The sequence below is a fragment of the Melanotaenia boesemani genome, chromosome 11, assembly GCF_017639745.1.
Source record: "Melanotaenia boesemani isolate fMelBoe1 chromosome 11, fMelBoe1.pri, whole genome shotgun sequence".
NCBI lineage: Eukaryota > Metazoa > Chordata > Actinopteri > Atheriniformes > Melanotaeniidae > Melanotaenia > Melanotaenia boesemani.
In genome coordinates this window covers 5,181,289-5,197,154 of record NC_055692.1, presented here as the reverse complement: position 1 = coordinate 5,197,154, position 15,866 = coordinate 5,181,289, and the positions used below count along the sequence as shown (strand labels likewise).

At 42.9% G+C, this 15,866-nt stretch overlaps 1 protein-coding gene across 1 annotated transcript in view; it reads right to left on the bottom strand.

Annotated features, from left to right (window-relative positions):
• LOC121648534 (protein unc-13 homolog B-like) overlaps positions 1–15,866 on the bottom strand; it is a 181,405-nt gene that overhangs the window by 53,422 nt on the left and 112,117 nt on the right. The window contains exons 16-22 of the mRNA XM_041998727.1: positions 15,476–15,695; positions 15,118–15,345; positions 8,885–9,026; positions 7,591–7,760; positions 7,232–7,347; positions 6,692–6,855; positions 3,606–3,756 (exon numbers count right to left, since the gene is read on the bottom strand). Of these exons, the coding sequence (XP_041854661.1) occupies positions 3,606–3,756; positions 6,692–6,855; positions 7,232–7,347; positions 7,591–7,760; positions 8,885–9,026; positions 15,118–15,345; positions 15,476–15,695 (1,191 nt within the window). The remainder of the gene's footprint in view (positions 1–3,605; positions 3,757–6,691; positions 6,856–7,231; positions 7,348–7,590; positions 7,761–8,884; positions 9,027–15,117; positions 15,346–15,475; positions 15,696–15,866) is intronic.

Here is a 15,866-nt window from a genome sequence, read left to right as displayed (position 1 = left end):
TTAAAAATATATTTGATATGATATATGATATATACCTCCTCGACACATTTGTGTGCTTTTAGAAGAAAAAAAAAAAGATAATCATTGTGGGCCTTCAATAAAAAAGCAAACAATTTAGAATGATATGACAAAATGATGAATTCATATTTTTTTAAAAAATCACTTTAAAAGGTCCAGCTCTCCTCTTTTCATACAAATGAAAAAATACAAATTTTTCAGAATTTTTTACCAATTTTTCAAACTTTCTAACCCAATGTTCATATGTCCAAAAAGCCCAAGCAATGAACAATTTTGAATATTTAAAATGAACATTTTTTGATTGTGGTGGTACAGGCAGGGTCTGTGAGTAAAATGTCCAGAAGCATTAGTGTCTAAGTCAAGAGGGCATAAATGTCAACATGACAAAGATATAAAAGAACAACTGTGAATTTTTTCCAATGCTTTTTATTTTTGTCATAAAAAAAACAACAAAACAGTTAAAATAATGCAAGTAATGAAACAATTTCACAAATATTTACACAAGGCTACAGTGGCATGCCCTTGTGTGAATGGCTTTTCTGCTCTTTCAGCAGTCCGTCTGTGCTAAGTCCAAACATGCTTGGCACTTCCATGGTATCTCCATCCTGCATTTGCCACATGTGTATTTGTAGCAGTCAACACATCTTACAGTTGCGCAATTGTTCTTGCATCGATGGTTGACCTGACATTTTGCCCTTTTCCCAGGGCTAGGTGTGGGAGGTTGCTGCTGAAGCAGTTGCTCCTTATGTGCCTTCTTCTGACTCACATGAGAGTTGGCCAACTCTTTCGCGAGCTCAACCAGGAAGTCCACTCTTCTCTCCTGCACTCCGGTGCATTCCTTATGAAGAACATGAGCGTTCCGTGCCGCCATGTCGATCATGTTGTAGAACACGGCGACTGGCCATCTCCGTGTTCCTGCACGCACGCTGTACTCCCGCACCATCTGGTCCATCACATCCACACCACACTTTGTGGTGTTGTATTGTGTGACAGTGTTTGGCTTCCTTTTGGTGGTATTCTCAGTCTCAACCACATTGTGCATGCTGCTGAGAAGATAGACAGTCTTTTTCCATTTCGGCGCATATACTGTGAGTGTTGCACCAGTGGTGGAAAACACTCGAGTGGTGAATTTAGTGTGGTCCTTCAGTCTAGTTGACTGAGGAATTTCCCGGCGAATCTTGTTGACTGTGCCAAGGATGGTGGTTTTCCGGCTAAGCAGTCGTTGCGCAAGGGACAGCGATGTAAAAAAATTGTCTGTTGTTACAGTTCTGCCCTTATCCATGAACGGCTCCATCAGCCTCATCACTACACTCTCAGAGAGTCTCTCTCCACTGGGACGACTGGGGTCCTTGCCAAGATATGGCAGGATATTGCAAATGTACTTTGATTTCAAGTCACAAGCCAGCCAAAACTTAATGCCAAATTTGTCCGGTTTTGTTGCAATGTACTGCAGAAAACTGCAGCGAGTCTGTTCATCAATAGTGATGTGTCGACCAGGGTTATAAGATCTGATGCAGTTATTGACAAAAGATTCCCACAGATTAGAAATTGCAGCAAACTTATTTGTCTCCACTCGCTCACTGCGTGTGAACATGTTATCAAAGCGTAGGTGTTGCATGATGTTTTGGAAGCGCTTTCGGGCCATAGTAGCAATGATTCGTGGGTTTCCCAGCTCTGCTGACCAATTGTCACGTAGTGATGGAACTTTCTTCACCCCCCGCAAGATAATAATTGCAATAAATGCCATTAGTTCTGGGAGGTTCATGAACCAATCTGCCTGCTCCTTTTGCCGTGCATGCTGAATGGTCCATTCTTGAATGCTACGAAGCATTTCAAGTGTTATAAAACAGAAGAAGCTTTGAAGACGAGTCCGGATACTTCTTCTGGCCTTAGCAGTTGGCTCTCCATCTGTGCCGTATGGTTCTATTGGGGTGAAATTGAGACATGTCCCCAGCTGTTCTTCATGCCACACTGTGCCATCTTTAGCCATCTCTGTCCTCTCACTTCCCAACCGAGCCCTCTTTTCTGGCAGTGGAGCAGTCTCATCATCTGCAAGGTAAACAATTTCACAATTTCAGAGGACGAAAATAGGATGTTTTGGAAATAAGATTAAAAAAATCCTTTATTTGTACCAAAATGGAGAAATTCCAGTGTTGCAACTCACAGTACAGGACAAAGCAGAAAGAAAGAAATTTGTCATACCAAAAAGTTCAATAATAGTTTCAAATCTTACCTGAAGACTGCTCAGAGTCAGAGTCCGAATCCAGCTGAATTTGTATCTCTTCTCCATCTGAGTCACAAGGGTTTGTATCGCTGAGGATCAGGTCCAATGCCTGCTGAGTTGTAAGCCGCCTCTGCATTTTGCTTCCTTCTATTTGTTCGAGGTGAAGCTAGCTACTATTTATCCCCCTCAGCCCACCATCCCCCACTGCCACAGAATTTACCAGACGTTTCAAGGTAACAAGGAGGGGCTGGATGCAATGGGTGCATTCCTCAGGTAATGGCTGCATTTACAAATGAAGAGATGCTAATTTTTGCCAGCAGAGTCGTCAGTTTGGACTAAAGGTCTTTCGACCCTTCTCTGGGACTTTAGGGAGACATCAAAATTCCTGGGACTTCTAGTGTTAAGGGATAATGCCGGATGAGGTGTCCATTATCAGAAATTAATGGACAACGTGGAGTGGAGAATGGTTGCTTCCACGGAGTCCATTAATTTATGATAATGGACACCTCAAAGGGCATTATCTTGTTATACCATGGTCACTTACGAAAAAAATGAATATTAAATGAATTATTAATACGTTAGTGTTGTTTTTGACTGTTAAAATCGTATGTTTGTCACAAGAAGCAGCTGAGTGGACTATTTAATATCTCTTGTTGTGACGCGTTGCCAAGGTAACCGGCTCTGAGACAGAACCTGCAGCTTGGTCGGCTGCAGCTGTCAAATTAGACCTGATCAGTGGAGGGAAGTGAGATGATTGGTCAACGTTATGTTAATGTATGTTCTGAGTTTCTGTTTCCCCCGGTTACCAACTAGGTTTTAGCCAGCGCGATAATTTACAACAATAAGGCTATTTGACCGGAACTTTTTTTTATAGGTGTCCTATAACACTTTTTAACGGACACTCTACAGCCAATCAGAATCGAGTATTCACCCAAACCACGGTACAATTTAATCTAATTTTGTTTTGTTTCATGGACTGTTATAATCAGGGCGCAGACAAAACCCTGATGCTTTTAGTTGCCAGTAAAATCATTCAATCCAGTTTCACAAGAAATCTGAAACAAGAGCTTTGTAGATGATTTTCATTGTGGCTCATGATGCATTTGAGGTACTGTTTTTACAAGAATGCATCCCCGATCTTCATGGTCTTAATTGCATTCACACCTGTAGCCTGAGCTGTCCTCTTATGATCATGTTACCAAAGACACGTATTATTAAAAGGTGTAAATGAGTCAGCTTCAATTACACTGTCGCTGGATAACTCTGAACAACATTCTGACGAGCTGACATGTTGATTAGCTGCATTGTAATTAAAACATTAGTCTTCATGTGTTCGTTTTTGTTGTGACTGGAGGTCACTTACCCCAAAGTTGGAGGCTGCAAATCTGGCTGGTGCAGACACATTTGTGGAGGCAGTGGGGTGGGCGTAGAAGGCATTGATGTTGGCCAGCAGGGTGCTCATCACTGCTGGTACTCCTGACAGCATGTACTTAGAGGACAGGCAGGAGAAATGGCTGCAGAGGAAAAGGGAGCAGAAAGGAAGAAAGGTAAGAGAAGTTTGGTGGAAGGATGACAATGTAAGCATATCTAATAGTGATGAACTCTCCAGAGAATCACCCCAATATGTCATTGCATTTTTTATACAGGGATGTTTCACTTGGCACAATGTTTGCAGCTGCAGTAAACAGCAGGAAAACTCTTCAAACCTATTTAACACAATACAACGCAGATGTTTCAGGTCACTTTAAGAGTCCCACATTTCTATGCTTTATGTTAAAATAAATCCAGCTCTCTTCTTGTATCTCTTATTAATCTTCACCATTAATATTCTAGGTTGCTCAATATTTTTCTACATCTATATTCCCCTCTGGCCCAAAAATCTTGCACCAACTCTGCAGAGAATCCTGGCAGCACGACACTGCTATCACTATGTTTGACTGTGGTGATGGTGTTAATGAGGTGATGCTCAGCGTCTGGATTCCTACACAAACACTTCATTGGGAACTGCTGCCTAATAGTTCATTCTCGGTTTCATCAGATCAGAGGATTCTGCTTCTTATGGTCTGATTCAGGTGCTTAACATGTGCTTAACAGAGAGGAATTGCTTCCTTCTGTACTGTACTGTAAGGGTCTTACAGTTGTTCTTCTGTGTGCTTGTGCCATCACCATAAAGGAACCCGGGTCTAATTTATAGTGATTATTCATTTGTTGGATAGTTTGGTTGGGACAGCAGATGTAGAACGTCTGCTGGTGGTTCTAAACTTCTTAAATGTTCAATTTTAAGCCATTTAAGTGCAACGGAAGCAGCTCCGTATCCTTCTGCAGATATACGTGTCTAAACACAATTTCACCTCCTCATGTCTAAGACTTGGTCTTTGCTCTAACATGTGTGGCTTCTTATTATGCCCCATTAACTTAATAAGCCACCGGTGGAAGTTCCAGAAACCTCACAAGATATGCTGGTAGAAGAAGGATGAACAGCCAGACAGAGTAGGAGCTGAACAGAGGAGCACTTAACAGCTAAAGAGACAGATATTTCCCACAGGAGCTGCCTGACATCTAAAACAGGTAGATGAGATTCAATATTTGATATGTATTTGCAGAGCTGTGGCAGACACAAGCCCAGATTAAAATCAGGTGGGTGCAAACATACCACTGTGTAATGTGTTGACTTAGTACATGCTCCTCCACAGATCTGACCAGTTAAATAGTTTGTCTTTAAAGGTTTTATTAACCACATTTTAATGGGTAAAAAATTAATTTAATGCAAGCTCATGCTCAAATAAAAAAAACTGTTTGACAAACATGTGAATTTATAAAGAAATACATTCATTAGCCACTTTATTTGGTACATGTTGGACCCGGTTTCACCTCCAGAACTGCCTTAATTCTTGGTGTCATAGATTCAACAAGGTGTTAGAAACATTCCTCAGAGGTTTTGCTCCATATTGACATGACAGCATCACACAGTTGCTGCACCCATGATGAGAATCTCCTGTTCCACCACATCCCAAAGCTGCTCTACTGGACTGAGATCTGGTGACTGTGGAGGCCGTTGGAGTCCAGTGAATTCATTGTCATGATCTAGAAAGCAGGTGGAGATGATCTGAGCTTTGTGACATGGTGCATTATCCTGCTGGAAGTAGCATCAGAAGATGCTCCAATGTGGTCATAAAGGGATGGACATGGTCAGCAACAATACTCAGTTAGGCTCAGAAAAGAAAATATCCCCCACAACATTACACCAGCAGCAGCCTGAACCGTTGATAAAAAGTGGGATGGATTCATGTTTTCATGATGTTTCCACCAGATTCTGAGTCTAGCATCTGAATGTGGAGCTGAAATGGAGACTCATCAGACCAGCAACGTTTCTCCATCTTCTATTGTCCAGTGTTGGTGAGTGTGTGTGAATTGTAGCCTCAGTTTCCTGTTCTTAGCTGGCAGGAGGCACCTGGTGTGTCTTCTGCTGCTGTAGCCCATCTGCTTCAAGGTTGGACATGTTGTGGGTCCAGAGATGCTGTTTTGCATTAGATCCAGTGCTTATTTGACTTGCTATTGACCAAAATATCAACAGGACAGACAACTGCTGCCCACTGGATATGTGCTCTGGTGTGTGTGTGAAAATCCCAGTAGATCAGCAGTTTCTGAAATACTCAGACCAACAACCATGCTACGTTCAAAGTCTCTTAAATCCCTTTTCTTCCTCATTCTGATGCTCAGTTTGAACCTCAGCAGGTCATCTTCATCATGTCTACACGACTGGATGTATTGAGTTGCTGCCATGTGATTGGCTGATTAGATATTTGTGTTAACAAACAACTGAATGTGGGACCTGATAAAGTGGCCAGTGAGTGTATTATCAAGTATAAAATATTAAACATCTAACAAGATTAATATAAAATAAACAATAATAGAGTCTTAATTAATCTGTTCACTTCAATGAGCTTTGTATAATGACTAAAGTGTCTCTGTATATTAATCACCACAGATTTAACTGCTTTACCGCTTTAGCCTATTTCTACTGGGAAAGTCTGGCCCTTCCTGTTCCAACTCCCTCAATGCTTCCTAGTATGATTACATTATGCGAAAGCAGACCTTTCTGCACCCTTTAATTTCAAATTATGAAACAATTAACACAATTAAACCAGTGTGTTTCTGTGTGTATAAGCTCTCCCTCCAGCTGACTATGATGAAGTGATCACACTGAAATCTCTGAGGTGACGGGTCATCTTTTCTCATTAAATGAAAAAGCTAATTTGCATGTTGTTTACAGTTCATGAAAACCCCACCTACCCCTGACGTACACAAATAGTCCCACAAATACTGCTCAGAAACACTAATCTGAGGCATTTCCTGATTGAATTTACCCATAATTAAACACAGTTAGCCAATATCATTGCCTGCTGGATGGATCACATTCAGTGACACAATATTTGGCTCTGAGCTTACGTCATGGCCTGGTAGATGGACTCGATGCCGTAACGCATGGCGAACTCATCCACGATATCCTGCTGCAGTTCATCAAAGTAGACCTTCCACGCATCATCCCCAAGAGCAGCTGGGATCTTCACCACGCCGCCTCCCTCCACATCCGTCGAGAAGTGGAACGTATTCTGAACCCAAAAAAAAGCAACTTATTGCAATTAATTGTGACTGATCACAGAAAATCACGTAATCAATCACGATTAAAAATCACAATCGTTGCCTAGCACTAGTTATGCAGAATAATTTGAAACATTGAATTTTGAGTGATTGGCAAAGAACATATCATTTTCATTATTGGTATTTTTTTTAATTAAATCTAGATTATTTTAAAAACTTATATAATTTTTGACAATTAAAAAAATTCATATTTATTGATTTTTGCATTGATTATTTAGAAGGAATGAACCAAACCAGCATCTGCATGATAATGTGGAAGTGAAAAAACTCACTTATTTGATAACGTAGTCAAGAATAAGAGAATATTTGCTTATTACTGCGTCTGACCTCGTGAAGGCACGTGTACTGCACATGGTACGGAGCCACTTTCTCCTCTCCCTCAATCTCCACACTGATCTGAAGGCGAATGGCACCAGACACTGCTGACTTGTCGGTTCTCTTCTCTGTAAGCGGTGAAACACACACACATAGACGCACACCATTACTTCTAAATGATACTCAGACTGAACTCAAGTTGAACTTTGAATAAGATGACAACTAAAAAAAAGAGTAAGTGCTTCTGCAGCTGCTGTACTGATGAAGCATCCACACAGGGCACATACCAATTATAACATCATCCACTTCCACACACAGAAAATCACAGTCATCGTGTTTCCAGGCTGTCATTGCTCTGAGTAATTACACACCCAGGTTGTACCAAACGTCCATCTCGCCGCTCAGCGTTCGGACCTCGATGATGCTCTGGCCCAGGAAGTCGTCGGACTCTCTCTTCAGACGCTGCTTCACGCGGGACTTGATGTCATCGTCCTCGTCCCAAACTCGCAGCTTCATACGGTCTGATGAGTTGTGGCACTCGCTGTGGAGATGGGAGATAAGTGGGTGTTGGTGTTGTTTCAACAAACACAGGAGCAGATGGAAGCATTTCCAGAAGCTACTTAACATGTTCAAAACTGATAAAAAAAAAACTAAAGAAATCTGTGTAATCCTTGGTTTTCTGTGGGAACCTGCCAGTAAGCACTGATTTGTTGACTGACTAAGGAAACAATTATGTTAATGATTTGTAAAGCTCAGTAAGTCCTAACTATATTGTGGGTAATTTGGAAAAGTTCTCCAGTATACATTCAGCCAGCCTATGCTGCATACTGTATCCATCTAAACTCATAAAAGCCCGACGGGACATATTTGTGACATACAGTTTCTGGTCATCTAATAAACTACTGACACTTGCCAATAATATACAATAATGAGCTTTTTAAGTTGTGTCTTATGCTCATTAATATTATTATTATTTAATATTAACTCCCTGGAGTAAATAATAAATTTATTATAACCCATTGGGCTGGTCTGCCTGTAATACAACAACCATTTTTTTCTCTCAAGGTCTCCAAGAATGAGGCATTCTCTTAAGAGAGAAATAAAAATAATGTTTAGTTTGTCATGCTATATTTCAGTTGCAGCAAATTTAGTTGTTTTACAACAAAAAAATATTAGATGAAAAACAAATATTAGAGGAGGCTCAATATCAGTGATGCCAGTAGTCAATCATATGAGGCTCATTTTTTTTGCTGGAATCTATAAATATAATAATAAAGAGAAAGTTTACATTTCTATTTCATATTTGCCTTATTTAAGTGGAATGCCCCAGGCTCAAGTATGTTGGTCCAATCATGAAATTCCTCTATATACTAAAAGTATGGCTGGAGTTTTGACCTCCACTCTTGATAAGGATAAGAATATTTTATAATTTTCCCTACTGGTTCCCATCAAAGTTGTTTAGTTTGATATACTTGCATAAGCTAACTGGAAAATCACGGCTACATGACTGTGTCCACACTCACGCTGCTTTGATTAAAATTTAAACCTTTAAATGGACAAACACAGTAATACTGACAGCAACACTGTTTTTTATGCATGTTGCCAGTTCTCGGACTACTCCAGATGTGCTTCATAACCAAGACAACAACACCAAAACCCACTTACAAGCTAAACTTTTCCTCCCAGACTGGGTTCAAGTTGCCATAAATGGTCTTTGTTCTCTTCTTGGTTTTGCCCACTTGGATGGTGACGTACGGATCGCTGGATCCCGTCCTGTCCTTGGCCTGGAGACCCTGTGCACTGACGACTGAACGCATAAAAAACACACAAACAGAAAGCGAGTGGCTTTGAAATTGCATAAGAACAACAAACACCTACTCCCTATCATCATCTTACTTCTCTCATTCACACACACATCAAAACACAAGATATCACCCACACGGTTATGCAAAGCCTCGTAACACAATACTGATGACTCACAGGCAGATGCAGGGTAACAACATCTCTCATTACTTTAACAACTGCTGTTACTGTGCAACCAGTAGTCAAAGAAGACCTTAAAGAGACTTGGAGACTTGGTCATGCTTCCAACAGTCACAACGGACACCTCCATTATAAAAACAACAAAGAAAATTGATTACTTTGGAATTTTTTTTTCTGCAGACTGTATTTCTTGTATTACATTTTGCACAGCATTGTGATAACAGAGAAACAAACAAAACCAGAAGCAGTTTCTAGTTTTACTCCAGCCAAGACAAGCGAGAGACAGACAAATAAGTTTAACCTCTTATAGCCTTAAACCTCAACTAAAGCTGTAAATATGTGTACTTTTTCTGGAACTTGTGGGAAGATAAATGACCAAAGTTCAACATGCATGTTGAGTTTTTCATTTAAAATGGTTTAAATGAGTAAAACAGCCAACACATAAGACTGTAATGCACTGTAATGAAAGTGTTGCTGTTTTGAAGCATTTAGAGAGGATTCATGAAGTTATCACCGGTGTTGTGCTAGTTAAGAAAAGTAACTGGTTACAATTACTAATGCTAATGCTTCAACTGATCGCCCGGTTTAAACGGACTGAAACCTCCACCCAACCGGCTAGCTGCTTGGTCGCCCGGGCCATGAATGGAGCAGACCCACTTATTAGCTAAATAATCTGCCCAGAAAAATACAAAAAACAAAAAACAGCTGGGTTAACCACTCAACTAATTCTAAAGACTGATCCTGTTCTAAACAAATATCCAGGAGATGCAGCGAGCATGTTGGTCATGTGCCTCGTCTGGCCTGAGGGAGCCCCTGGGCAGAGTTTGAATTACGGGGGAGCTAAGGGGAGCTCGGCTCCCCTGAAAAGCACAGGAGCTCGCCTAAAGACATTCAACTGATACTTTGAGGGGGAACCCTAAAAATAGTTCACTGTCAGTTATCATTTAATTTTTCAAAAAGGTTCCTGATGTGTATTGAAAAGAATAGCAATAAATTTGTCAGCTTTGTGTTTTATTTATTTATTTAATTAAATAAATCCACCAAATATGATCCGTCATGTTTCTTCCAGCACAGTGGACAGCAGCGTTGTTTGCTGGTAGCATGCTGTGAGCGTCCATACAAAAAACACTTTATATGCTTTCTTTTGTGGTTGTTAAAAGAACTTTCCGTCCCTGTTTCTGATTAAACAAGCTGCATAAAGTAGCAGCAGAGGTTTTTTTTTGTAGTAACCATATTTTTGACCGCCCTACGTGCACTAATATATATGCTGGTGCACATGATGTGCAGTCATGGTGCACACCGACAAAGGCTCCCCCAAAAGCTCTGGTGTAATTGAAGCCCTGCCCCTGGAGTTAGCTGAACACTAGTCATGAGTGGCCTGTGTTAATTTGCTGACTCAGCTATCTAACTGAATCTCTGGCCCTGGAAAACACTTGCTCTGCCTCACTTTGCCCCAGTAAACAGGATAAAGTGATAAAGTCTCAGTGTGATTTATCAGTCCTGATCATGGTTTCACTGAAGTCTGGTTTTAATAAGAATAGCATAACAGAGCTAGTTTTGCACTGTTGGAAAAACTACATAACTGCAGAACTTCCAGATGGAGAGTTTATACAGTACACCCCCATTACTAAATGGGAGGAAGTGTAAAATCATACTCTTCTAAAGTAAGACCATAAGAGAATAATGGGTTTCAAAAACTTCAAAATATACAATTTCTGAGAAAAGCGCTACGTTTTTAGGACATAATTAACGACTACAGGGTAGACTTCCAGCAGAAAGTTTAATCTAACCTATGGTCTAATTTATTTCCAACATTTTCCTCAGTGCAGCGCTTCAAGAGTAAATGTAAAATTTTGAGACATGCACTTATTCAATCTGACAAAATGTCAGACAAGAAAATTGATTCTACTCTCATTTTTGTTCCATGAGTATAAAGTCACAGTCAAGAGCTTTCTTAGCTTTGCGAAAGTTAAGGTGGAAATGAGGACGTAGCCTGTCTGTGACCTCTACCAACAAAAATTACAGACAAGTACCTCTAAAGGTAGCTAACGAAGTGAATTACGTAAAAATCTAACTCCTACTCAGAACCATGACTTCCTAACTTTGATAGAGGACGCCATTAAGGACTTGTGTTCAGAGTCTTGACTCAATTTCAGTGTGTCCTCTTAAATTTAAAGTCTCTGCATCTCACTTTACTAAAATGCATGGTGTGTATTATTTATACAACAGGTGGCCAGGATATATATATATAGTTCATACAGCAAGAGAGACCCTTTTATGTAAAATGAGTAGACGTATTTTAAAGCTCAACAACATGCACATGCTATTCCCATATTTTTTTTCAGTGTCAGATTGGCTGACAGTGATTGACTACATAGTATCTGTGCTAAAAGACATTTTAAATATTAATTTGTTGGGATAATCCCTAATGAGATCAATGGGTTTCAAAGACCATCTCCTGTCAACCCACCTTTGTGTTCAATCACTACCGTACAAAACTGAGTTTGAGTCAAAACTATGTAAATAAAATATAAAGATGATCCTTTTCTTCATCATGTTTAAAGGATCAAGATTCCTTTTGAACGTGAATTTCAGCAAACTGCCAGCTTAGTTTATATTTTGCTGGTGATTGGATAGACAAGGTGTGATTGCTGCCATGGCAACTATGTTCTCTCTATATGATGTGATGTGTGTGGTTGCGTTAGTAACAGAGCAGATAATGTGGGGCGAAATGAGGTGGCATGTTAGGGATGCTGGTCTGTCTAAATCAGCGAAGCGTGCAGATAAATGGTTAAAGTTTCCCCACACTTCAGAACAGAGTGTACGTGAAAGAAGAGGCTTCCATAAATGTGGAATAAGCAACATTTTATTTGAGGTTTTATCTGTGAGAAACACTGTATGCTCAGCAACGTGCTGAGTATACAGTGTTTCTCTTCATATGTTTGTTCATATTCAAACAGCTGTAGGTAGAAAGGTGTTTGTGACAACTGTGCAAAGCCTTGTCACGGTTTCTGGGTTTTGGTGGGTGTTTTGATTGTTTAGGATTTTGGTTTTTGTCATGATTAGTTTGGTCATGTTCTTGGTTTGTAGTTCTTATGTTCATGCTTTAGTTTTCATTTTGTCATGTTTGGTTTTTGTTCTCTGGAGTTTATCCCCGTCGTCTGTGGTTCCCTGTCGTGAGTTCCTGGGTAATAAACCTTTTTACCTGCACCAGTTCTGCCTCCTGCCTGCATTTGGGTCCTCACCTCCACCTCCATCCGTGACAGTAGGATCTGACCACAACTGGACCCAGCAGGTTTGATGGCTTGGTATCAGTTTTACGGTTCTGAGGTTGCTGACTGGTTCCCAACGGTGGAGGAGCCAGACCTGTGGTTTCCTGATCCTCCTCCCACAAGGTCCAGGAGGAGGAGGACGTCCAGGCACCAGGGGCGGCAGCCCATCGAGTACATGACGTCAAATGAACTGGTGGGAATGCTCCTTGGACTGGACACGGAGCCTGAGCCGCTGGAATATCCAGAGTGGTCGCCGTTCTGGGGAACCAGATTGGCGATTAGCCCAAAACCACTGGGGCAGGCCAGGTCTCGGAGGTCGACACCAGCTCCTCGGTCCACGTCTCGAGTGACGCCATCAGCTCCACGGTCACGGGTGTCGTCACGGGCTCCCAGGCCCACGCCTCCAGTTTCACCTCCAGCTCCAGTGGCTCAGTCTGCGGAGGTCCTGTCAGCTCAGCCTGCGGAGAACCTGTCAGCTCAGCCTGCGGAGAACCTGTCAGCTCAGCCTGCGGAGAACCTGTCAGCTCAGCCTGCGGAGGTCCTGCCTGCTCCCAGGTCTGCTCCAGCTCTTCAGCGTCCCACACCTGCTCCGAGGTCCTGCCCTACGCCGCAGCATCCGACGCCAGCCCCGAGGTCCTGCCCTGCGACGCGGCGTCCGACGCCAGCTCCGAGGTCCTGCCCTGCTCTGCAGCGTCCCACGCCAGCTCCGAGGTCTTGCCCTGCTCTGCAGCGTCCCACGCCAGCTCCGAGGTCCTGCCCTGCTCTGCAGCGTCCCACGCCGGTGCCCAGGTCCTGCCCAGCTCTTCGGCGTCCCACGCCGGTGCCCAGGTCCTGCCCGTCTCTTCTGGTCCCAGTTCCTGAGGGGGTCAACGATTGTGACGCTCCTCTTCTGGTCCCTGTCCCTGAGGGGGTCTCCAGTGGTGACGCCTCTCTTCTGGTCCCTGTCCCTGAGGGGGTCTCCAGTGGTGACGCCTCTCTTCTGGTCCCTGTCCCTGAGGGGGTCTCCAGTGGTGACGCCTCTCTTCTGGTCCCTGTCCCTGAGGGGGTCTCCAGTGGTGACGCCTCTCTTCTGGTCCCTGTCCCTGAGGGGGTCTCCAGTGGTGACGCCTCTCTTCTGATTCCTGTTCCTGAGGGGGTCTTCAGTGGTGATGCTTCTCTTCTGATTCCTGTTTCCGAGGGGGTCTCGGGTCGAGACGCCCCTTACCCACTACTGGTGCCCAACCCAGAGATCCAGTCCAAGCCTGCCCGTCCTCCAGAGATCCAGTCCAAGCCTGCCCGTCCTCCAGAGATCCAGTCCAAGCCTGCCCGTCCTCCAGAGATCCAGTCCAAGCCTGCCCGTCCTCCAGAGCGCCAGTCCAAGCCTGCCCGTCTGCCTGGAAACCTGTCTGTGCGTCCTCCGGGTCGTCCTCTGGAGGTTCTGCCCCGGTTCGTCCGGCCTCCTGACCGGAGCCTGCTGTCTGCACGGCCTCCGGGTCGTCCTCCGGAGGTTCTGCCCCGGTCCGTCCGGCCCCCTGGCCGGCCGCCTGAACTGATCCTGCTGTCTGCACGGCCTCCGGGTCGTCCTCCGGAGGTTCTGCCCCGGTCCGTCCGGCCCCCTGGCCGGCCGCCTGAACTGATCCGGCTGTCTGCACGGCCTCCGGGCCGTCCACCGGAGGTTCTGCCCCGGTCCGTCCGGCCCCCCGGCCGGCCTCCTGACCTAATCCTGCCGTCTGTTCTGCCTCCAGGTGGCTCCCCCTGAACTTTGTCCTGGGGCCTGTCTTGTTTTGGACACTGTTGATGTGGATTAGCACTCACAAGGATATAACAGGAGACAGAGAAGCAATGATGCAAGAAAATAACTTACAGCACACCATGGATATATATATATATATATATATATATATATATATATATATATATATATTTTATTTTTTTTTTTTCTTTATGACTATATATTGAACGTTTAATTATTAAAGATGAAGTGACAGCTGCAATAGCAAAGCCATCACTCTTCACTTTACAACCATCCCACGATCAGGTTAAATTACCTGCGTTTTGTGGCTTTGTACCAAAATTAGATTAATAAGCTTACTGGTAGCTGTGTTAAGTGTTTGCCTTTTGTTAGCCACAGGTTAGCTGATTTGTTAGCTCCTGAAAAACAGTAACCTGTTGCTACAAACTTTTACAAACATTTAGTTAGCCACAAGTTAGCCAATCTGTTAGCATTTTAAAAAGAACACAGTCTCCCACTGCTACATGCTTGTTGTAGTTATTAACTGTTTACATTTGGTTAGCCACAGGTTAGCCAATGTGTTAGTCCTTTACAATAAAATAGCATGTTGTTGCTGCAAGCTTTTGGAAACTTTGTTAAGTGTTTGCCTTTGGTTAGCTACCAGTTAAGTGATCTGTTAGCCTGTTAAAAAGTGGTAACTAGTTGCTACAGACTTGTAGGTAGATTGTATGGATTTAATTAGCAATAGTTTAACTAATCTGTTAGCCTTGCAAAACAATTGCTACAAGTTTGTTGGTACCTATTAACTCTTTGCAATAAATTAGCCACAGGTTAGCTAATCTGTTTGATTTCACCTCTTCCAATCATTCAACAAATGAATCAGTATCACAATTTGATTGTTATTTTGTCTTAATTAAAACTGAAGGACATACCGGTGATGGTGATTTTGGCCGACCACTTGGAGGTGCCATCTAGGACGCTCTGCTTGATGCTCTTCATGTGTTGACCATGGATCATCTTAGAAATATCAAACAATTTCCGGATTTCCTCAAATATCTCAGGCTTGTTTCTCTCACGAATCTTCATCCTGTCCTTCATGGCCATGATGATGTGCTGTGTCCGGTCTTCTGCCCCTGTCTTGGAGCTTTTTTCAGCTGCTCCTGAGGATGGAAGGATAATTTAACAGGAAACACAAACGTTTGCACAACAACAAAAATGTTCGGGTTTTTTCTAGAATAGGGCTAAGTAATCAGCCATCAAGCACTTTAGATACTTGGTAACTTGACTCACTTTGCAGGCAGTCAGCGTTCAGCAGCTCTTGACATTTCTCATGCACTTTGACCCCGCACTCTGCACAGCGCATACCCTGCCGGGCGATGCCCCACAGCAAACCCTCGCACTCGTAACAGTAGGTGGGTTTTGTGGCCGTCCACACCTCAAAATTGTGCGGCGTGGTGCAGGAGATGGGGTAGATCAGAGCCTGCAAGGTTTTCTTGTACACATGTCTTTTCTGTTGGAGCAAAATAAAGGAAAAAGTGAAGAAGCCACAGGCAGAATGTGCAAGAAATAAGCATGAGACTACTTTTTTTTTTTGAGTTTTCAATGAAAAATTAAACACAATTGGACAGAAAAGCACGAATAGTCATTACAGGAGAAAAAACAAGACAAGACAGAATAGAAG